The sequence below is a fragment of the Chamaea fasciata genome, unplaced genomic scaffold (genome assembly GCF_029207755.1).
Source record: "Chamaea fasciata isolate MVZ Bird 193981 ecotype frontalis unplaced genomic scaffold, bChaFas1.0.hap1 SCAF_6, whole genome shotgun sequence".
NCBI lineage: Eukaryota > Metazoa > Chordata > Aves > Passeriformes > Sylviidae > Chamaea > Chamaea fasciata.
Window position 1 is genome coordinate 1,294,314 of NW_027094091.1, and position 18,085 is coordinate 1,312,398.

Sequence of the window (18,085 nt, forward strand, 5' to 3'; positions counted from 1 at the left end):
CCCAAAAAATTTCGCCGTCAACGCCGCAGGAAGGCCGAGCTTAGCACAGCTCAGCTCGTGAAGGTCCAAAATCCCTTTTCCACCCGAATTCCCCCAGGGGGGCAGCAATTCCACCCGGGAGCGCTCACCTTCTTGGCCACGTGGCACATCTGCTCCGCCGGGAGATAATCGAAGGGGAAGACGAACCTCCAGTTGAAATTCCCTTCTCCGCCCATGGATCTGTAGTGGACGTCCGTCTTCTGCTTGTTCTCCTCGTGTCCCACCAGCCACCTGCCAGGGACAAGCGGAGCCCGTGGAAAATCGGGATTTGGGATCTCGCTCAACGTCGCAGCGACATCCAGGAGTGGGAAAGGGAATGCTCCTCATCCCGGTGGCTGCAGGGGGGAGGGAAAAGCTGGAGATGGGAGAGGGAAGGCGGCAGTCCCAGAGCTGGGAGATCAGTCGGTGCTGAGGGTAGAACCTCCAGAATTCCGGGATCATGGAATGGTTTGGGTGGGAAAGATATTAAGGATCATCCCGTTCCATACCTGCCACGGGCAAGGACACCTCCCACCATCCCAGGTGGATCCAAGCTGGCCTTGGGCATTCCCAGGGATCCAGGGGCAGCCCCTGGGAATCTGGGAATTCCATTCCCAGGAATTGCTGCCCAAGATCCCAGCCCAATGTCCCCTTTCCCAGTGGGAAGCCATTCCCTGTGTCCTGTCCCTCCAGGCCTTGGCCCCAGCCCCTCTCCAGCTCTCCTGGAGCCCCTTTGGGCACTCTGAGCATTCCCGGGATTTTTCCCTTCCCCGGGGGAACATTCCCAGCTCTCCCAGCCTGTCCATCACTTCTTGGGAGTCCTTTTCCACTGCTTGACACTTTTTCCATAAAAAACTTTTCCCCAATATCCAATTTTGGATAGGCGGGTTCCAGTCCCTGTTCCAGAGGCCGCAGTGGATGGAGGGAACGGTCCCCACTGGATTCCCGATCCACAGGGAATATCCTTAGGCACAAAAAGGATCATTTCATCCCTTCCCAAGAGAATTTCTCAGGATGATTTTCCTTTGGGATGGAAGATCTGGAAGCTGAGCAAGGTTTTACTCATTCCAGACCTCGCAGGATTCTCTTGGATGCTAAAAATCGGGAAAGGGATCTCGGCAATCCCTGGATGTTCCCACTTTTCCAGCAGCACAACTTTTCAGGAGCCCCAAAAGACACGGAACAGCTCAGCTGGAGCTGATAACAACGGACTTGATGGGAATTCCAGGAAAACCACACGGAATTCTGGATTTACGGGGGGGGGAAAATCGGGATTGTAAACCAGGGATTTACAGTCTGTTCCCAAATCCCGCCTCTTCCTGCCTGTAAATCCCGAAAAAAAGGAATTCCCTTGGCTGGGATTGCACTCCTTGACACAGGATAAATCCTGGGATGGGATGGGATGGGATGGGATGGGATGGGATGGGATGGGATGGGATGGGATGGGATGGGATGGGAATGTGCCAGAGGAGCTGTTTCCAGGAATAAAGGGAATTCCGAAGAAATCAGCCAGGCAAATAATCCAATCAGTGAGCATGGAAAAATTCTGGGAGAGGACCTGGGAATGAGCAGACAGCGAGCTCCTCTCCCCACGGCCGGGCTGCTCCCACATCTGATCCCACCGTGGGAACATCCGGGTAATCCAAGGAAAAATGTTGGCATGGGATCATCCCAGAGATCCGAAGGGAAAGGCTCAGGAGAGACGTGTCTTCCAGAAAGCTGGATCTAGGGATGGAGAGGTGTGGATCCATGGCTGGAGAGGTGTGGATCCATAGTTGGAAATTCATGGATCCATAGCTGGAGAGGTGTGGATCCATGGATGGAAATTCATGGATCCATAGCTGGAAAGGTGTGGATCCATAGCTGGAAATTCATGGATCCATAGCTGGAAAGATGTGGATCCATGGATGGAAATTCATGGATCCATAGTTGGAGAGATGTGGATCCATAGCTGGAAATTCATGGATCCATAGCTGGAAATTCATGGATCCATAGCTGGAAAGGTGTGGATCCATGGCTGAAGAGGTGTGGATCCATAGATGGAAATTCATGGATCCATAGCTGGAAAGGTGTGGATCCATAGTTGGAGAGAGGTGGATCCATGGCTGGAGATTCATGGATCCATGGCTGGAGGTTCATGGATCCATGGCTGGAGAGGTGTGGATCCATAGTTGGAAAAGCATGGATCCGCAGATGGAGACTTGTGGACCCACGGCTGGAGAATTGTGGATCCACAGTTGGAGATGTGACCCCACAGCTGGGAATTCATGGATCCATAACCGGAGAGCCGCGATGGTCCCTCCATCCCAGCAGGATCCAGGTCTATCCCAGCAACTCCCAATCCAAGGACCACCCGAATTCCTTCCCTGCTGCTCCTGCGCCTCCGGAAAAATCCGGAATAATCCGCGAGACTCCGGAGCGGGACACTCACCCTTTGACGTAGATGTCGCTCATCTTCTCGCCGGTGATGCTGAGGTCGTCCAGGATCACGTCCTTGGTGTTCCAGATGATGCAGCGCAGGTAGAACCTGGAAAATCCCGGGAATAAAACCGTGAGAAGGTGGAAAACTCATCCAGCTGGAAGCCTGGCTGCCCCACTGACGGATTTCCCTGCTGGAGCCGTTTCCCCGGAGGTGATCCCACATTTTTCCCCTCATCCAGCCGAGTGAATCCATCCCCACCTGAGGCTTCCGAGCATTCCCAGCTCTTTTCCCAAAAAAAAAAATGGGAAGTTACCTCTTGGCTTTGCGCGGAGTGACGTTGAAAGGGGGGCCGGGATGTCCCAGGGATTTGGGGAACAGATCCACCCACATCTGGAGCTTTCCCTGCGTGGGAAAACAGAGCCCTGAAACTTCGGGAGATTCCAAACGGGAACATCCCCCCGGGAGATCTGCGATCCTTGGGCGGGCCGGGAGGATTCCTCCATGGAAAAGTGGCATTAAAGGTTATTCGAAAATTATTTTAGGGATAGGCGGGAATGCGTTGACGGATGTAAATCCCGAGGAGCTGCTGAGGGAGCTGGGAAAGGGGCTGGAGCACCAGGAAAAGCCGAGGGAGCTGGGAAAGGGGCTCATCCCGGAAAAAAAAAACAGGGATCCGGGGGAACTTCAGGCTCTCCACAAATCCCTGAAAGGCTGGAAGCAGGTGGGAGTTGGGATCTGCTCCCAAGGAATAACAGGAAAAGAGGGAACGGCCTCAGGCTGGGCCAGGGGAGGCTCGGGGTGGACAGCAGCAGGAATTTCCTCCTGGAAAGCCTTGGGAAGCACTGGAAGTGCGCAGGGAGGTTGGGAACCCCCATCCCTGGAGGTGTCCAAGGAATTCCTGGATGTGGCCCTCGGTGCCAAGGTGGGGATGGGGACTTGAGGACCTCGGAGGGCTTCTCCAACCTCCATGATCCCGGGATTCCGGGAGAAGAATCCTGAGTGGGACTTTTAAACCAAAAACCGTAAAATAAAAAACTGAACGAAAACGGAAATCAAATGAATTCAATTCAATTCAATCAAATCAAATTCAAAAACCGGGAGAATATGCCGAAAGGGAACGACCACCCCGGGGAACAACCCCCCCGTATCCCAGGGCAGACATTCCCAGCGGGATTCTCCCCCTGGCCAGGGCTGGACCAGGCAATGCCGCTCCCGGGCTCATCCCGAGACATTCCAGGGCCCACCTGCTCGATGTCGGGCTGGAGGGGGCTGAAGAGGCGCCGGGTCTCCACGTGCTCCGGAACCAATCCCTGTTTCCGGAGGGCGGCCAGGGCCAGCCGCTCCTCCGCCGGCCCCAGGTGCGGATTCGGGGCTTTTCCATCCTCTGCCACAGGGGGGAAAATAAAAAAAAAAAAACCCCAATGAATCCCACAGGGATGGATTTTGGGCTGGAAGAGCTGGAGCGGCACGGCCTCCGTTCCCGAATCCACGGCCGCAAACCCTCCTGGGATCAGGGATAAACCGTTCCCAGTGGGAAAACCCACGGAGACCCTCGTGCAACCGCCCCACAAATCAGAGCCAGGGAAAGAGTGCGAGGATCCACTTGGATCCCACGGAAAAGAGAATCCAATGATTGATCCCACTGCTGGATCCAGCTCTCCTAAAGTCCCGGAAATCGGGATTCCCATCAACCCTTTGCCGATGTCCCCACTGCCAAGAGTTTATCCCAGAGTTTAAAGTCATCCAGGATCTCCAGCTGGGCAGGCAGGAATGAGGTCCCGGTGGGATCCCGTTTCTTCTCTGCGGGATTTGGGGTGAAAGATGGGAATGGGAGGAGGAGGAAGGACATGGAGACACCCCCAGCACAGCCTGGAGAGCCATGGTGGTCCCTCCAGGCCAGCAGGATCCGATTCCAAGAGAGAGAATGAGAGTCCATGAGAATTCCAAGTTTGTGGAATTCTCAGATATTCCGAGGGAGGCAGAAAACGGGAACAAATTCCTAAATTTTAGGGCAAATTTGTAAATTTCCAAGTTCCTACTCTGGTCCAAGTCCCTGCTCCAGTCCCACCAGGATATTTGTGGCCCTGGAATTATCTCCTCCTCCTCACCTGCTCCACATCAGCCCCTGATCCCGCCACGAATGGGCCCAGATTCCTCAAAAACGGACATTCCTTCCTTTTCTTCTCATTCATCATCCATCCTCCATCATCCATCATCCATCCATCATCCATCCATCATCCATCCATCATCCATCCATCATCCATCCATCATCCATCATCCATCATCCATCCATCATCCATCCATCATCCATCCATCATCCATCCATCATCCATCATCCATCCATCATCCATCCATCATCCATCCATCATCCATCATCCATCCATCCATCATCCATCCATCATCCATCCATCCATCATCCATCCATCCATCATCCATCCATCATCCATCATCCATCCTCCATCATCCATCCATCCATCATCCATCATCCATCATCCATCATCCATCATCCATCATCCATCCATCATCCATCATCCATCATCCATCCATCATCCATCCATCATCCATCCATCATCCATCCATCATCCATCATCCATCCATCATCCATCCATCATCCATCCATCCATCCATCCATCATCCATCCATCATCCATCCATCATCCATCCATCATCCATCCATCATCCATCCATCATCCATCCATCCATCCATCCATCATCCATCATCCATCCATCATCCATCCATCATCCATCCATCATCCATCATCCATCCATCCATCCATCCATCATCCATCCATCCGTCCATCCATCCATCATCCATCCATCATCCATCATCCATCCATCATCCATCCATCATCCATCCATCATCCATCATCCACCGTCCACCCATCATCCATCCATCATCCATCCATCCATCATCCATCCATCATCCATCCATCATCCATCCATCATCCATCCATCCATCCACAGCCAATGGCCAACTCCTGCCTCCCCACCCCATTCCTGGGACGGGACACGATGCCCTGTCCTTGGATATCAGGGAAGTGGTGAAGTCCCCAGCCCTGGAGGTGTCCAAGGAACAACCGGACATGACACTTGGACAAGGTTGGACTCAATCTTGGGGCTCTTTTCCAACCTGAATTCTGGAATTCCAGGATCTTCAAAATCTTTTCCAACTTTCCAAATTCCCTGATTCTCTGAGCCCAACCCAAACGATCCCAAAACCCCAGGCTGGGATTGGTGGACTTCACCCCACTCTCATCGTGCACCTTCCAAGGCAATTCATAATAAATATTCCATGAATATCGTTCCATAATTATTATTCCATAAATAGCATCCCATAAATATTATTCCATAATTATTATTCCATAAATAGTATCCCGTAAATAGTATCCCATAAATAGTATTCCATAATTATGATTCCATAAATACCATCCCAACTCCACCAAATCCTGGTGAGATATCCCAGCTCCTCCCTTGGCATGGAAATCCTTAACTCCAACCAGCTGAGCTAATTCCCAACGACCTCCCAAACCCTGGAATTCCGGCGTGTGAGCGCACACGTGCGGCTTTACACGGCGGGAAAAGAACGAGCCCCTCTCGGAGAACAACCAAATCCGGGAGTTATGGAATAACGGGCCGGGGGCGGGGGAGGGAAACGGGGCTTGTAAAATCCCAGCTCTCGTGTTTAACGGCTCCGGTTTATTCCCGGCCTGGCTCTGGAGCTCGCAGCTGGATTCCAGATCTGCTCCGGGTCAAGCCTCGGGCTTTGTTCTGCTGTTTGAACTCGGAGAAGGTGACAGCGGGGGAAAGGGGGGGGACACATTTTAACACCTCCCCGGCCCTCCCTGGAAAACTTTTCCATAAGGGTTCCTTGCTTCCCTTCTCCTCAGGGGAAAACTGGAATTCCCGGAGGAATCTGCGCTTCGTTTCCCAGGAGCGCGGAGAGGGATCAAAATCAAAAAGTCCCGTCAAAAATCCATCAAAAATCCCAACAAAATTTTTGGGGGGGGGGATATTGGGAATCCTCGGCTGGGAGGGTGGGGAGGGGCTGGAAGAAAATTCCCAGATTTGCTGCGGCCGTGCCTGGATCTCTGGATCCACCTGGGATGGTGGGAGGTGTCCTTGCCCATGGCTGGGGTGGAACGGGATCATCTTTGTGATCCCAACTTAAACCATTCCATGATTCCCAAGTGCAGCTCCTGGGCCCGGCCCGGTGGGATTTCACCTCCTCCTGGCACTAAAACCTTCCTTTTGCCCCTTAACGCAGAGTTTTCCCAAAAAAAAAACCCCTCGGGAATGTTGGGTCAGAGGGAGGTGACACAGGCGAACAAAAAAACTCCTCCCCAAAAGCGCAGGACTTTTCTCCTCTTTGTAGAAGTTGGGTTCGTCCCTCACATCCCCCAAATCCCGAAAGAATTCCCAGGTCTGTGTGTGGGACGTTGTCTCCCTCTAGTGACCATTCCCAAAATTCCAACGGAAGAGCCGCTCTTCCGGCTCTGGCAGCACCTGGAACATCAGGTTGGAGCTTCTCACTCCCAATCCAGAGGTGGAGGGTTTGGTCCAACTCATGGTCAACATTCCTTGAAGGAACGGTGGGATTACTGGGATTGAAGGTCTGGGTCCGATCCGAGGATTTGGGGCACGGCCAAGTTTGGGAATGGCTCCGAGCCCACGGGGACAGGGAGGAGGAGGAGGACGGGGACAATGGCACCACCCACTGCTGGCCTCCATGATGTCCCTCCTCATGACGTCACCATGCACTGGGGACATCAGGCTGGAGCTTCCCGCAAACTCAAGGTCAATGCTCCTGGTTGAAGTTCTGGATCCAATCCCAGGATTTGGGGCACAGCCAAGTTTGGGAATGGTTCAGAGCCAATGGGGACAGAGAGGGGGAGGAGGAGGAGGAGGAGGACGGGGCCAATGCCACCACTCAATCCTGGTGATGCCTCCAGACATCCACCTCCATCCCCGATTCTCGAGCAAGGAAATTCCTCTCTCCCAAAGCATCCCTGGCACCTTACCCAGCTCGGAGAGCACGTACTCCTGATCCCGGAAGACGATCCGGTCGGATTTGTAAGTGGGAGGTTTGTAGTTGTGCTGCAGGGAGAACAGGTGGAGCAGCTGGGACGGGCGGAGTTGGTCTCGCCACTGGTTGGGGCCGGAGCTGAAACCAAACGGAATCAGGGAATCATGGGATGCGTTGGGATGGGGAGAGGTCAAAGTTCATCCCATTCCATGGGCAGGGACACCTCCCGCCATCCCAGGTGGATCCAGCCCGGCCTTGGGCATTCCCAAGGATCCAGGGAATCTGGGAATTCCAGCCCAGCCCCTGCCCACCCTCCCAGGCAGGAATTGCTGATTCTCAAGATCCCAGCCCGATGTCCCCTTTCCCAGTGGGAAGCCATTCCCTGTGTCCTGTCCCTCCAGGCCTTGGCCCCAGCCCCTCTCCAGCTCTCCTGGAGCCCCTCTGGGGACTCTGAGCATTCCCGGGATTTTTCCCTTCTCCAGGGGAACATTCCCAGCTCTCCCAGCCTGGCTCAGAGCAGAATCCTGGAATGGTTTGGGTTTGGAGTGACCTTAAATCCCATCCCATTCCCACCCCATCCATGTTCAGGGACACCTCCCACCATCCCAGGTGGATCCAAACCCCAATGTCCAACCTGGCCTGGCCTTGGACACTCCCAGGGATCCAGGGGCAGCCCCATTAAATCTGGGAATTCCAGCCCAGCCCCTCCCAGCAAGGAATTCTATCCCAAGACCCCACCCAACCTCCTATTTTCCCGGGATAGGGCACCCACAGCTCCTCCGGGGGATGTCCCCAGCACGAGGCCACCAGGAGACACCAGGGATGGAACGGAACTTCCCTGGAGGAGAACCAGAACTCTGGGAAGCGGGATCCCCTTGGACAACCCTTCCCTGACCCTGCGGCCACGCCGGCACCCCAATCCCGGGATTCCCGGGCATCCCGAGCCCAGGGAGGAACCCACAGGCAGTAGGTCTGGGGCAGGCCGCAGCGGGCCCCGTATTTGGACAGGAAGCGGTTCTCCAGGTCGATGACGGTCTCGCCGATCTTCTCGTCCTTGGACAGCAGGTCGTAGTCGTAGAGGGCGACCTTGAGGTCCTTCTCCAGGGGCAGGGTGCAGCTCAGCTCGAACATCCTGGGAACGAAGGGAACAGGGAGAGGCTTGGGAAAAAGAGGATCGTGCTGCTGGAATTCCGTGGGGATGGAGCCACACCCCCGGCCGACCCCACCGGGGATGGGATGGGGCAGAGCCCGTGATCCGGGTCACCTTCCGGGTCACCTTCCGGGTCACCTGGAGCCAGCAGGGCGGGGCCAGAGCTGCGCCGGCCTCGTTCTTCAAGGAACCGTGGGATCATGGAATGGGTTGGGTTGGGAGACGCCTCAACGACCCTTCTCATGCCACACTTTCCATGATCCCAGATGGATCCGAGCCCCAGTGTCCAACCCGGCCTTGGGCATTCCCAGGGATCCAGGCGCAGCCCCAGGAAATGTGGGAATTCCAGCCCAGCCCCTCCCCACCCTCCCAGGCAGGAATTCCCGCCCAAAATCCCATTTTAATTCATCTCCCTCCCCGTCTTGCTTTGTTGGGAAGGTGTCCCGGCACCGGCGGTCTGGACTGGTGGGAGCGGCCTTGGAAAATCAGATGGATTTCATGGGAAGCAGGATTTGATCCCTGTTCGTGTCCCCAATCCCGGATTTTGGCAGCCTGGAGCTCGTCCCAAAGGACAGCTCTGATCTCTGGGACAGGATCCAGGGAATGGCTGGAGCCGTGCCAGGGGAGGTTTAGGTTGGATATTGGGAAAAGATTCCTCATCCAGAGGGTGTTGGAGCACTGGAACACCTCCCCAGGGAATGGCCACATTCCCAAGGCTGCCAGAGCTCCAGGAGCGCTTGGACAACATTCCCAGGGGCAGGGTGGGATTGTTGGGATTGTCCTGGGAAGGAGTCGGATCCATGATCCTTACGGGTCGTGTCCAACCCAATTCCATGATTCCCCCGATTTTCCGGGAGAACAACACGCCGTGGAGTTGAGCTTTCCTCAGTTTCCCCGCTCCTTTTCCAGCCTTGCCGAACGGCTTTTCCCAGAATAAACCACTATCCTTGGAATTTCCTCCCGTTTCTGAGGGAAACAACTCAATTATCCACGGATAATCCTCTTCCAGGACATTTGGAGGTGTCCCATTCCTCTCCATCCCTCAGGCTTTCCCTTCAGCCACCGGATCAAAGCTCCTGGATGAGAGGAAGTTCCCCAAACTCTTTCCCATCAATGGGATGATCCAGATTCCTCCGCTGTGGAATTCCAGCTCCAAAATCCCAGGGATTGACGAATGAGAGCCAAGGGAATCACGGGATAGATTGGGATGGGAGAAACCTTAAAATCCATCCCGTTCCCAACCCCTGCCGTGGATTCCTTTCCCACTCCAACGCGGAATCGGGTGTCGGCAATTCCCTCAACAGGACACCCAGAAAATTCCACGGATCCCGAACCCCTGGAATCCACACTTACTTCCCAAAGACAGGCTCCAGAGTGCAGGGGAGGTAATTTTCCTGGTCGTTTATGGATTTCTTTCCCACGGAAATCTTCACGTAGGGATCGCACTGGAGGCGGGCACGGGAAGAAACACAAAAAGAAATCCCGTGGGATTGTTGGATTGGGAGCGAGCTTAAAGCTCATCCAGCCCCGCCCTTTTCCACAGGTTGTCCCAAATCCCGCCCCTCTCCCAAATAAAATTATTCTGGGAATTCGGCAAGGATTTGGAAAACGGGGAATTTAATCCAAGTTGGATTTCTTGTCAGGAAAGGGAAAAAATTCAAGGAAAAGATCCAATTCCACCTAAAGGACTTTATCTGGATCTATCCCAGTCATATCCAAGGATTCCCTTGGAAAAATCACCCAGGACAGGTTTTCTCCTCGTTTCTCCCCGATTTCCCTTTTCCTGGTGATTTGTTTTTTAAGGAATGGACGGGAAACATCGCTCAGGGAACGGAATGAGCAGCCGGGTATTCCTCGGGTTGGGATGAGCCTCTGGAGAATTCCCAGGCCAAGGGAAATTCGGGATCAAATTTGGGTTGGTTTGGGGTTTTAAATGGAGAAACTCCCAATTTTTTCCCCCTTCTTTTTAATCCTCGGGAATTACTCACGGGAGATTTCTAAGGAATTAAACACTTCCACTCCAAATCCATTTTAAAAAATGGGGGAAATTCAGAAGTGGTTGGAATTCCTTCAGCTGCTTTTCCATGTATTCCATACATATTGCCCACATTCCATAGATTTTTTCCAGACGTTTTCCATATATTTTCATATCTGTTCGTTACTTTTCCAGAAATTTTCCATGCGTATTTACTATTTTCCCGTCTGTTTTTCCTATATATTTCCTCATATATTTCCCACGTCATTCCTTAAATTTTCCTCTCTTTTCCAGCGGAACAAAGAGATGTAAAAAGGATTTTCCCCCTTCCCTGAGTTTTTGGGCAGTTTTGGACCAAAGCAATTCCCATTTTCCCAGAATTTTCCTTCCAGACCAGCAAACCTTTGCAAGAAGGAATTTTGGGGAAAAAAAAACCGGGATTTTATTCCTTTCAGCACCAAAACACCAATAAAAAAAATCCCTAAAATAAACCCCAAAACTCATGGAATTAATCCTGAAAAATTCCCAAAGGAACAGTTGGCTCCTGGAATTCCCAGATATTCCAAGGCAGGCAGAAAAACAGGAAAAAAATCCTAAATTTTAGGGAAAGTTTGTAAATTTTGACCAAGTTTTGACCAAAATTCGACCCAATTTTGATCCAGTTTTGACCCAATTTTGACCCAAAATTGACCTGATTTTGACCCAATTTTGACCCAATTTTGACCCCATTTTTGACAGAAATGTGACCCAATTTTGGCCCAATATTGACCCAATTTTGAAAGAAGTTTGACCCAATTTTGACCAATTTTGAGACAATTTTGACCCAATTTTGACCCAATTTTGACCCAATTTTGACCCAGTTTTGACCCAACATTGATCAAATTTTGACCCAATTTTCACCCAATTTTTGACAGAAATTTGACCCAATATTGACCCAATACTGACCCAGTATCAATCCAATTCTGACATAATTTTGACCAAATTTTGAACCAATTTCAACCAAATTTTGACCCACTTTTGACCCAATATTGACCCGATTTTGACCCAGTTTTGACCCAATATTGACTCAATATTGACCCAATTTTGACTCAATTTTGGCCCCATTTCGACAGAAATTTTGACAGAAATTTGACCCAATTTTGGCCCAATTTTGACCCAATATTGACCCAGTATTGGCTCAATACTAACCTGATTTTGACCCAATTTTGACCAAATTTTGACCCGATTTTGACCAAATTTTTACCCAAATTTTGACCCAATTTTGACCCAATTTTTGAAAGAAATTTGACCCACTTTTGACCCAATATTGACCCGATTTTGACCCAGTTTTGGCCCCATTTCGACAGAAATTTTGACAGAAATTTGACCCAATTTTGGCCCAATTTTGACCCAATATTGACCCAGTATTGACTCAATACTAACCTGATTTTGACCCAATTTTGACCAAATTTTTACCGGATTTTGACCAAATTTTTACTCAAATTTTGACCCAATTTTGACCTAATTTCGAAAGAAATTTGACCCAATTTTAGCCCAATTTTGAGACAATTTTGACCCAATTCTGACCCAATTTTTGAAAGAAATTTGACCCAATATTGACCCGATTTTGACCCAGTTTTGACCCAACATTGAGCCAATTTTGAAAGAAATTTGACCCAATTTTAGCCCAATTTTGACCCAATATTGACCCGATTTTGACCCAGTTTTGACCCAATATTGAGCCAATTTTGACTCAATTTTGGCCCCATTTCGACAGAAATTTTGACAGAAATTTGACCCAATTTTGGCCCAATTTTGACCCAATATTGACTCAATATTAACCCAATTCTGACCCAATTTTGACCGGATTTTGATCAAATTTTGACCCAAATTTTGACCCAATTTTGACCAATAAGCGCCGAGCTGCTCCCAGAATCCACTGCAGGAGCCGACCCGGAGCTTTCCCACCGGAATACCTTCCCGTTGGAATCCTTGGGCTGGAGGTCGAAGGCGCGGATGACGTAAACCCGGACCAGGCATTCCTGGAGTCCCCGGGCCGGGAGCTGCTGGAATTGCCGGGGAGGCGCCGGGACGCGCGGATCGTCGGGAAGAGGGTAAATCCTGAAGGAACCCTGGGAAGGAGACGGGAATTCAGGGAGATGGGTCCCGTGGGAGCAGGCTTGGAATGACGGGAATGAATCGTGGAATTATGGAATGGTTGGGGTTGGAATGGACTTTAAATCCCACCCAGATCCATCCGTGGACACCTTCCACTGTCCCAGGTGGGTCCAACCTGGCCTTGGGCATTCCCAGGGATCCAGGGATTCTTTGGGAATTCCAGCCCAGCCCCTGCCCACCCTCCCAGGCAGGAATTGCTAATTCCCAAGATCCCAGCCCAAAGTCCCCTTTCCCAGTGGGAAGCCATTCCCTGTGTCCTGTCCCTCCAGGCCTTGGCCCCAGCCCCTCTCCAGCTCTCCTGGAGCCCCTTTGGGCACTCTGAGCATTCCCGGGATTTCTCCCTTCTCCAGGGGAACATTCCCAGCTCTCCCAGCGCAGAGTGGCTCCAGAATCCTGGAATGGTTTGGGTTTGGAGTGACCTTAAATCCCATCCCATTCCCACTTTTTCCATGTTCAGGGACACCTCCCGCTATCCCAGGTGGATCCGAGCCCCTTTCAAGCAGCCTTGGACACTTCCACGGATGAGGATTCCACAACTCCCGCAACTCCCGGGCTCGCGGAATGATTTGGGATTGACGAGGGCTCTGAAGATCCCCCAATTCCCACCCCCACGGACACAATCCAGCCCACCTTGAACTCCCCCACCACCGAGGGGTCGTCGCTGGAATCCTGGGATCTGCCGCGGAACAGTTTGAAGGTGTGGCAGAAGTCGGAGAGGCGCTCGAATTCCTCGACGTTTTCCAGCTCCGTCTCGTAGACCTGTGGAGGAAAAGGTGGAGCGAGGAAAAAAAATCCCAAGCGAATTCCTCAATCCTGGGAAAATCCATCCCGCGGGGAGGAAATTCTGGGAATTTTCCCCCTCATTTCCCTCTGGGGCAGTGAGGAGAGGAGAATTCGGGAATCCTACGCTAAATTCCAGCCTATCCCAACGACCCAGACAAAGCCAAGGTCTCCCGGTGGGTTTTTCATGGATAGAGATTTTCCAGCTGGGAATATTTTCCTTAAATCCAGGGAAAATCTTGCCTGTTTGGGAGTTTGGGTTCAATTCAGCATTTCTTGCGCCTAAATTTCCCTTTTCCCTGAGAAATCCCTGGTTTTCCTCATTCCCAAACCCTTCCCAGGGTGGCAGTTCCTCACTCCCTTCCACCACTTCCCAAGGGAAAATTTCCGGAAGCTTCCCTGAAGGATTTTCCCAAGGAAATAGAATTTTCCACACCTGGGGAAAATATTTCGGGGTTTTTTTGGGTTTTTTTTTGTTTTTTTTTTTTTGAACCTGGATGGAAAAAAAAAAAAAAAATTCCCAAGGAAATCGCGGAGAGCGGAATTCCAAGGATCCACACCCGACGGAAGCCGCTCACCTTCAAGGTGTCAAATCCCTTTTCCAGGTAGTATCCGCATTTTTCCCTCTCTCCCGTGGAGGCGTAAAATTTGCTCCACCAGTCGATGAATTCCTCCTCCTGCAGCCAGAGATCCCAGAGTCACTCATTTCCCACAAAAACGAACAAAATCCCGGGAAAACGGCATCAGCAGCTCCCAAATTCGGCAAGTGAAGCCGGCATCAAGCCCATCCCTGATTCCCAGGTTTTTCGGGATGCTCCCAGCCCAAATCCGGGCGTCACAGCCACCGTGGATATTCCCAAGAGGATATTCCCAAGAGGTAGAGCTCCAAGAAGAATATTCCAAGAATCTGGAGCATTTTTTAGGGAATTTTCGGCCGCTCGGAGGGCGGTTTTCCCGGGATTTCCAGGCAGGGAATGAACCAATTGAACTTGGTTGAACCAATTAATTTGCTTAACCAAATTAACCGATTCCACAGCTTGAAATGCCCCAATTTTCGGCTTTCCCTGGAAATCTTTGGGATTTGGGAATCAGGGGATTGACTTCCTGGTTGTATCCCAGCACCTCCCCATCCCAACAAAACCTGCGGATAAATCAATAAATCCATAAAATTCCCAACTTCCCGTTAAAACCCAACGGTGCTCAGGTCTCCGGAAGGACACAACCCTGGGACGAAAAAAAAACTTGGGAAAATCCCACAAAAAGCTCAGCTCTCCCCATCTCCCATGGCCTCGCTCCCAGGGCAAACCCTTCCCGCTCCACGGACGCCATTCCCAGAGGAAACACGGCCACGCCGGCTCAATATTCCACGGATTTTATGGGAACCCCGTGGTTTTGCTGATTTAATCCGTGAAAAAAATCCCGGGAAAATCCCCGGGGTCTCCTTTTAGGAGGCCGCAGAATTCCAGCTCGGTGACCTCGCGGAGGATCCCAAATGGAGTTTTGTTGGATTTACATTTGAAGCCAACGGCTCGGGATTTTACTGGATTTAATTGGAATATTTCGGAAATTCACGCCAAGGCTTCTGCCACCTTTTTTTTTTCTTTTTTTTTTTTTTTTTTGGGAAAATCCCGGTTTTCCTCTCATCACTTCCCATTTTATCATTCCAAAGGCTCCACTCGGACATCGTGACATTCCACAGGTGTTGGGATACAAGGAAAAACCCTCGGATTCATCCCGAGGACTTACCCACGGAATCTTCCGCAGCCCAAAAGGGAAAGAGTCGGATTAGAGACTTGGGTGGATTTTGACGGATATTCCGATGGAAAAAAAAAACAGGGAAAAGGCAAAAAAAGGTGGGAAGGGGAGCGGCTGGAACGTGAACGGCGATGGATATGATTCCATTTGGGAATGGGAAAGCAATGGATGGGCAAAGGGTGGGTTGAGGCATTTCGTTCATCCCGGGGATGGCGAAAATTCCCTCCAGGTATCCCAAACCACCTCCAGGGGTTTATCCGCGGCACACGCAATCTCGGGGATCGGGATCCGGGCTCCCTTTCCAGCTTTTTCATGGATCCCACTGGGCACAACCCACCAGGGGAGAATGCCTTGGGGAAAAATTTAACCTCAAGTGACCAAATCCTGAAATTTTCCTGGAAAATTATTCCCACCTGGAAAGCTGCTGCCGTAATTATCCAGAGGTTTCCTGTCTCCCTATCCCACAAACTCCAACCTTTTTCCCAAGAGGGATCCATCGTTTGGATATCGTGGGAATAACGGGATCGTCTCACCCGACCCTGCCACCCCAGGAGCTGCAGCAGCTCCGGGAACAAAGCACGGCTGGAGGAAGGAGAATTTCTCCTTCGCGGAAAAAATTCCCGCCTGGGAGGGTGGGGAGGGGCTGGGCTGGAATTCCCAGATTTCCCGGGGCTGCACCTGGATCCCTGGGAATGTCCAGCTCGGTTGGATTTGGATCCACCTGGGATCATGGAATTTGTCGCTGCTCACGGAACTGGGATGAGCTCTCACCTCCCTTCCCACCCAAACCATCCCATGATCCCACAAACCCCGGCCGTGGAATTCCCGAAGTTTTCCCCGGGAACGCTTTTCCCCCTTCCCCAGTGGCTGTGCCATGGGCTCCCTCCCACTGGGAAGACCAGAACCAGCGGGAACGCTCCAGGAGGAGCTCAAGGATGGGAACCATTCCCGGGAGGAGCCATCCAACCCCCAGGGCCATTCCAAGGAAGGGCAAGCGGAGGAGCCGTGAAATGGGAGCTCGGATTGGGGAGGAGCGGAGGCAGCAAACAACCGATTATCCCGAAGAGTTCACAGCCACGGACCGGCCGGAATTGGCTCCGCTCGGCTCCGTCAGCGTGGCCTGGGATGGGAAATACGGGAAGGAGCAAGAGCCGGAGTGACAGCGGAGTAACAGCGGAGTAACGACGGCCTTGGAGGGATCCTCGGCAGGGAATGGGGGAGCTGAGGGGTCGCGGGGTCCTGCCTGAGCTCCTGTCCTCTGCGACATGCCCGGGAATCATGGAATCATGGAATTATTATGGAATGGGAAGGGAGCTGAAAGCTCATCCCAGTGCCACGGCCAGGGACACATTCCCTGATCCCAGGTGGATCCAAATCCAACCGAGCTGGCCTTGGGCATTCCCAGGGATCCGAGGATTCTTTGGGAATTCCAGGCCAGCCCCTGCCCGCCCTCCCAGGCAGGAATTGCTGATTCCCAAGATCCCAGCCCAATGTCCCCTTTCCCAGTGGGAAGCCATTCCCTGTGTCCTGTCCCTCCAGACCTTGGCCCCAGCCCCTCTCCAGCTCTCCTGGAGCCCCTTTGGGGACTCTGAGCATTCCCGGGATTTTTCCCTTCTCCAGGGGAACATTCCCAGCTCTCCCAGCTTTTCCTCCATCCCTCTCATTATTTTGGTCCCTCCTCTGGATCATTCCCACATTTCCGTGTCCTTCCTGTGCTGGGCTCTCCAGGACGGAATTCCTTTGGAACCAACGGAAAACCCAAATGGAAAACTGGAATTGCCGCTTTCCTCGGCACCAGGCGGGATCATTCCCAGAAGGAAAACGTCTCCTTCCATCCTTATCCCCCGTGGATTCAGGCCACTAATTAAGCGATCAATTAATTAAGCGATCAATTAATTAAGCGATTAATCAGCAATTAGAAAGGAAGGGATACCTACATGAGGCGGGGCCCGGCAATCCGGGATGTTAATTAGTGCTGAGCTCGTCAAGCCCTCGGGAAGCTACAAATCAAAACGATCCGTTATCCAAGGAATTCCGGGGACGGGGAACGAACACACAGCAGCGAAGGCGACAATTAAAGGGATTAATCGGAACGAATTAATCCGAACGAATTAATCGGAACGAATTAATCCGAACTGATCCAACCCTGGCGTTTCCCGGGATGAGGCAAATTTGGGACGAGCGCAGGGTTCGTTTTTGGGGATGGTCGGCGGACAGCTGGAATGAGGCGGAGGAAAAACGGGATGTTAAAGGGGGAAAATGGGAGCACGAAGGGGAAAAAGGTGGAAAAGCCGTCAGTGATTCCCAGCGGAGGAGAGGTTTTTCCCTGGATACCGAGGGCTGCGAACTCAGGGAGTGATCCCGGAATCCAGGGAAGGATCTGAGCCAAGGGGATCGGGAATGGGATCGAGGTCCAGGCCCAAGCCCGGCTCATCCTTGGAAAACCAAAACCCGGGATCATTCCCGTGGGCAGGAAACGGCTGCGCTGCTCCAGGATTCCACGGATCCCTTGGAGGTGGAAATAGGGAAGGAGGAATGAGAGGTTCTTCCCAGAAAACAGCCGGGTTTGAGGATCAGCATTCCCAAAATTCCCGGCTCCGATCCCACCAGGTCCAGACCCGTATCCTCGGGCCAAACTCCACAATTTCCGGCTCTTCCGTCGGGAAAAGAATTCCCCGAGGATCATTTCCCACCCGGATTCCCTGGGAACAGCTCCTTTCCCGGCTGATTTTTCCATGAGCGGACGGAACGAATCCCTGCTCACCCCGTGGAATTGCGGAAGTCCTTCCCGAGCCTCTTCCCATGG

At 52.1% G+C, this 18,085-nt stretch overlaps 1 protein-coding gene across 8 annotated transcripts in view; it reads right to left on the bottom strand.

The window, feature by feature from the left end:
* DYSF (dysferlin) overlaps positions 1 to 18,085 on the bottom strand; it is an 83,213-nt gene that overhangs the window by 13,004 nt on the left and 52,124 nt on the right. For 6 of the 8 annotated variants that reach the window (XM_066185128.1, XM_066185126.1, XM_066185123.1 and 3 more), the window contains 11 exons: positions 17,217 to 17,279; positions 14,103 to 14,201; positions 13,375 to 13,503; positions 12,543 to 12,698; positions 9,966 to 10,057; positions 8,424 to 8,594; positions 7,458 to 7,600; positions 3,685 to 3,824; positions 2,754 to 2,842; positions 2,450 to 2,545; positions 129 to 270 (listed from right to left, as the gene is read on the bottom strand). In XM_066185128.1, the coding sequence (XP_066041225.1) occupies positions 129 to 270; positions 2,450 to 2,545; positions 2,754 to 2,842; positions 3,685 to 3,824; positions 7,458 to 7,600; positions 8,424 to 8,594; positions 9,966 to 10,057; positions 12,543 to 12,698; positions 13,375 to 13,503; positions 14,103 to 14,201; positions 17,217 to 17,279 (1,320 nt within the window). The remainder of the gene's footprint in view (positions 1 to 128; positions 271 to 2,449; positions 2,546 to 2,753; positions 2,843 to 3,684; positions 3,825 to 7,457; positions 7,601 to 8,423; positions 8,595 to 9,965; positions 10,058 to 12,542; positions 12,699 to 13,374; positions 13,504 to 14,102; positions 14,202 to 17,216; positions 17,280 to 18,085) is intronic. The other 2 variants (XM_066185129.1, XM_066185124.1) reach the window with 1 other exon arrangement.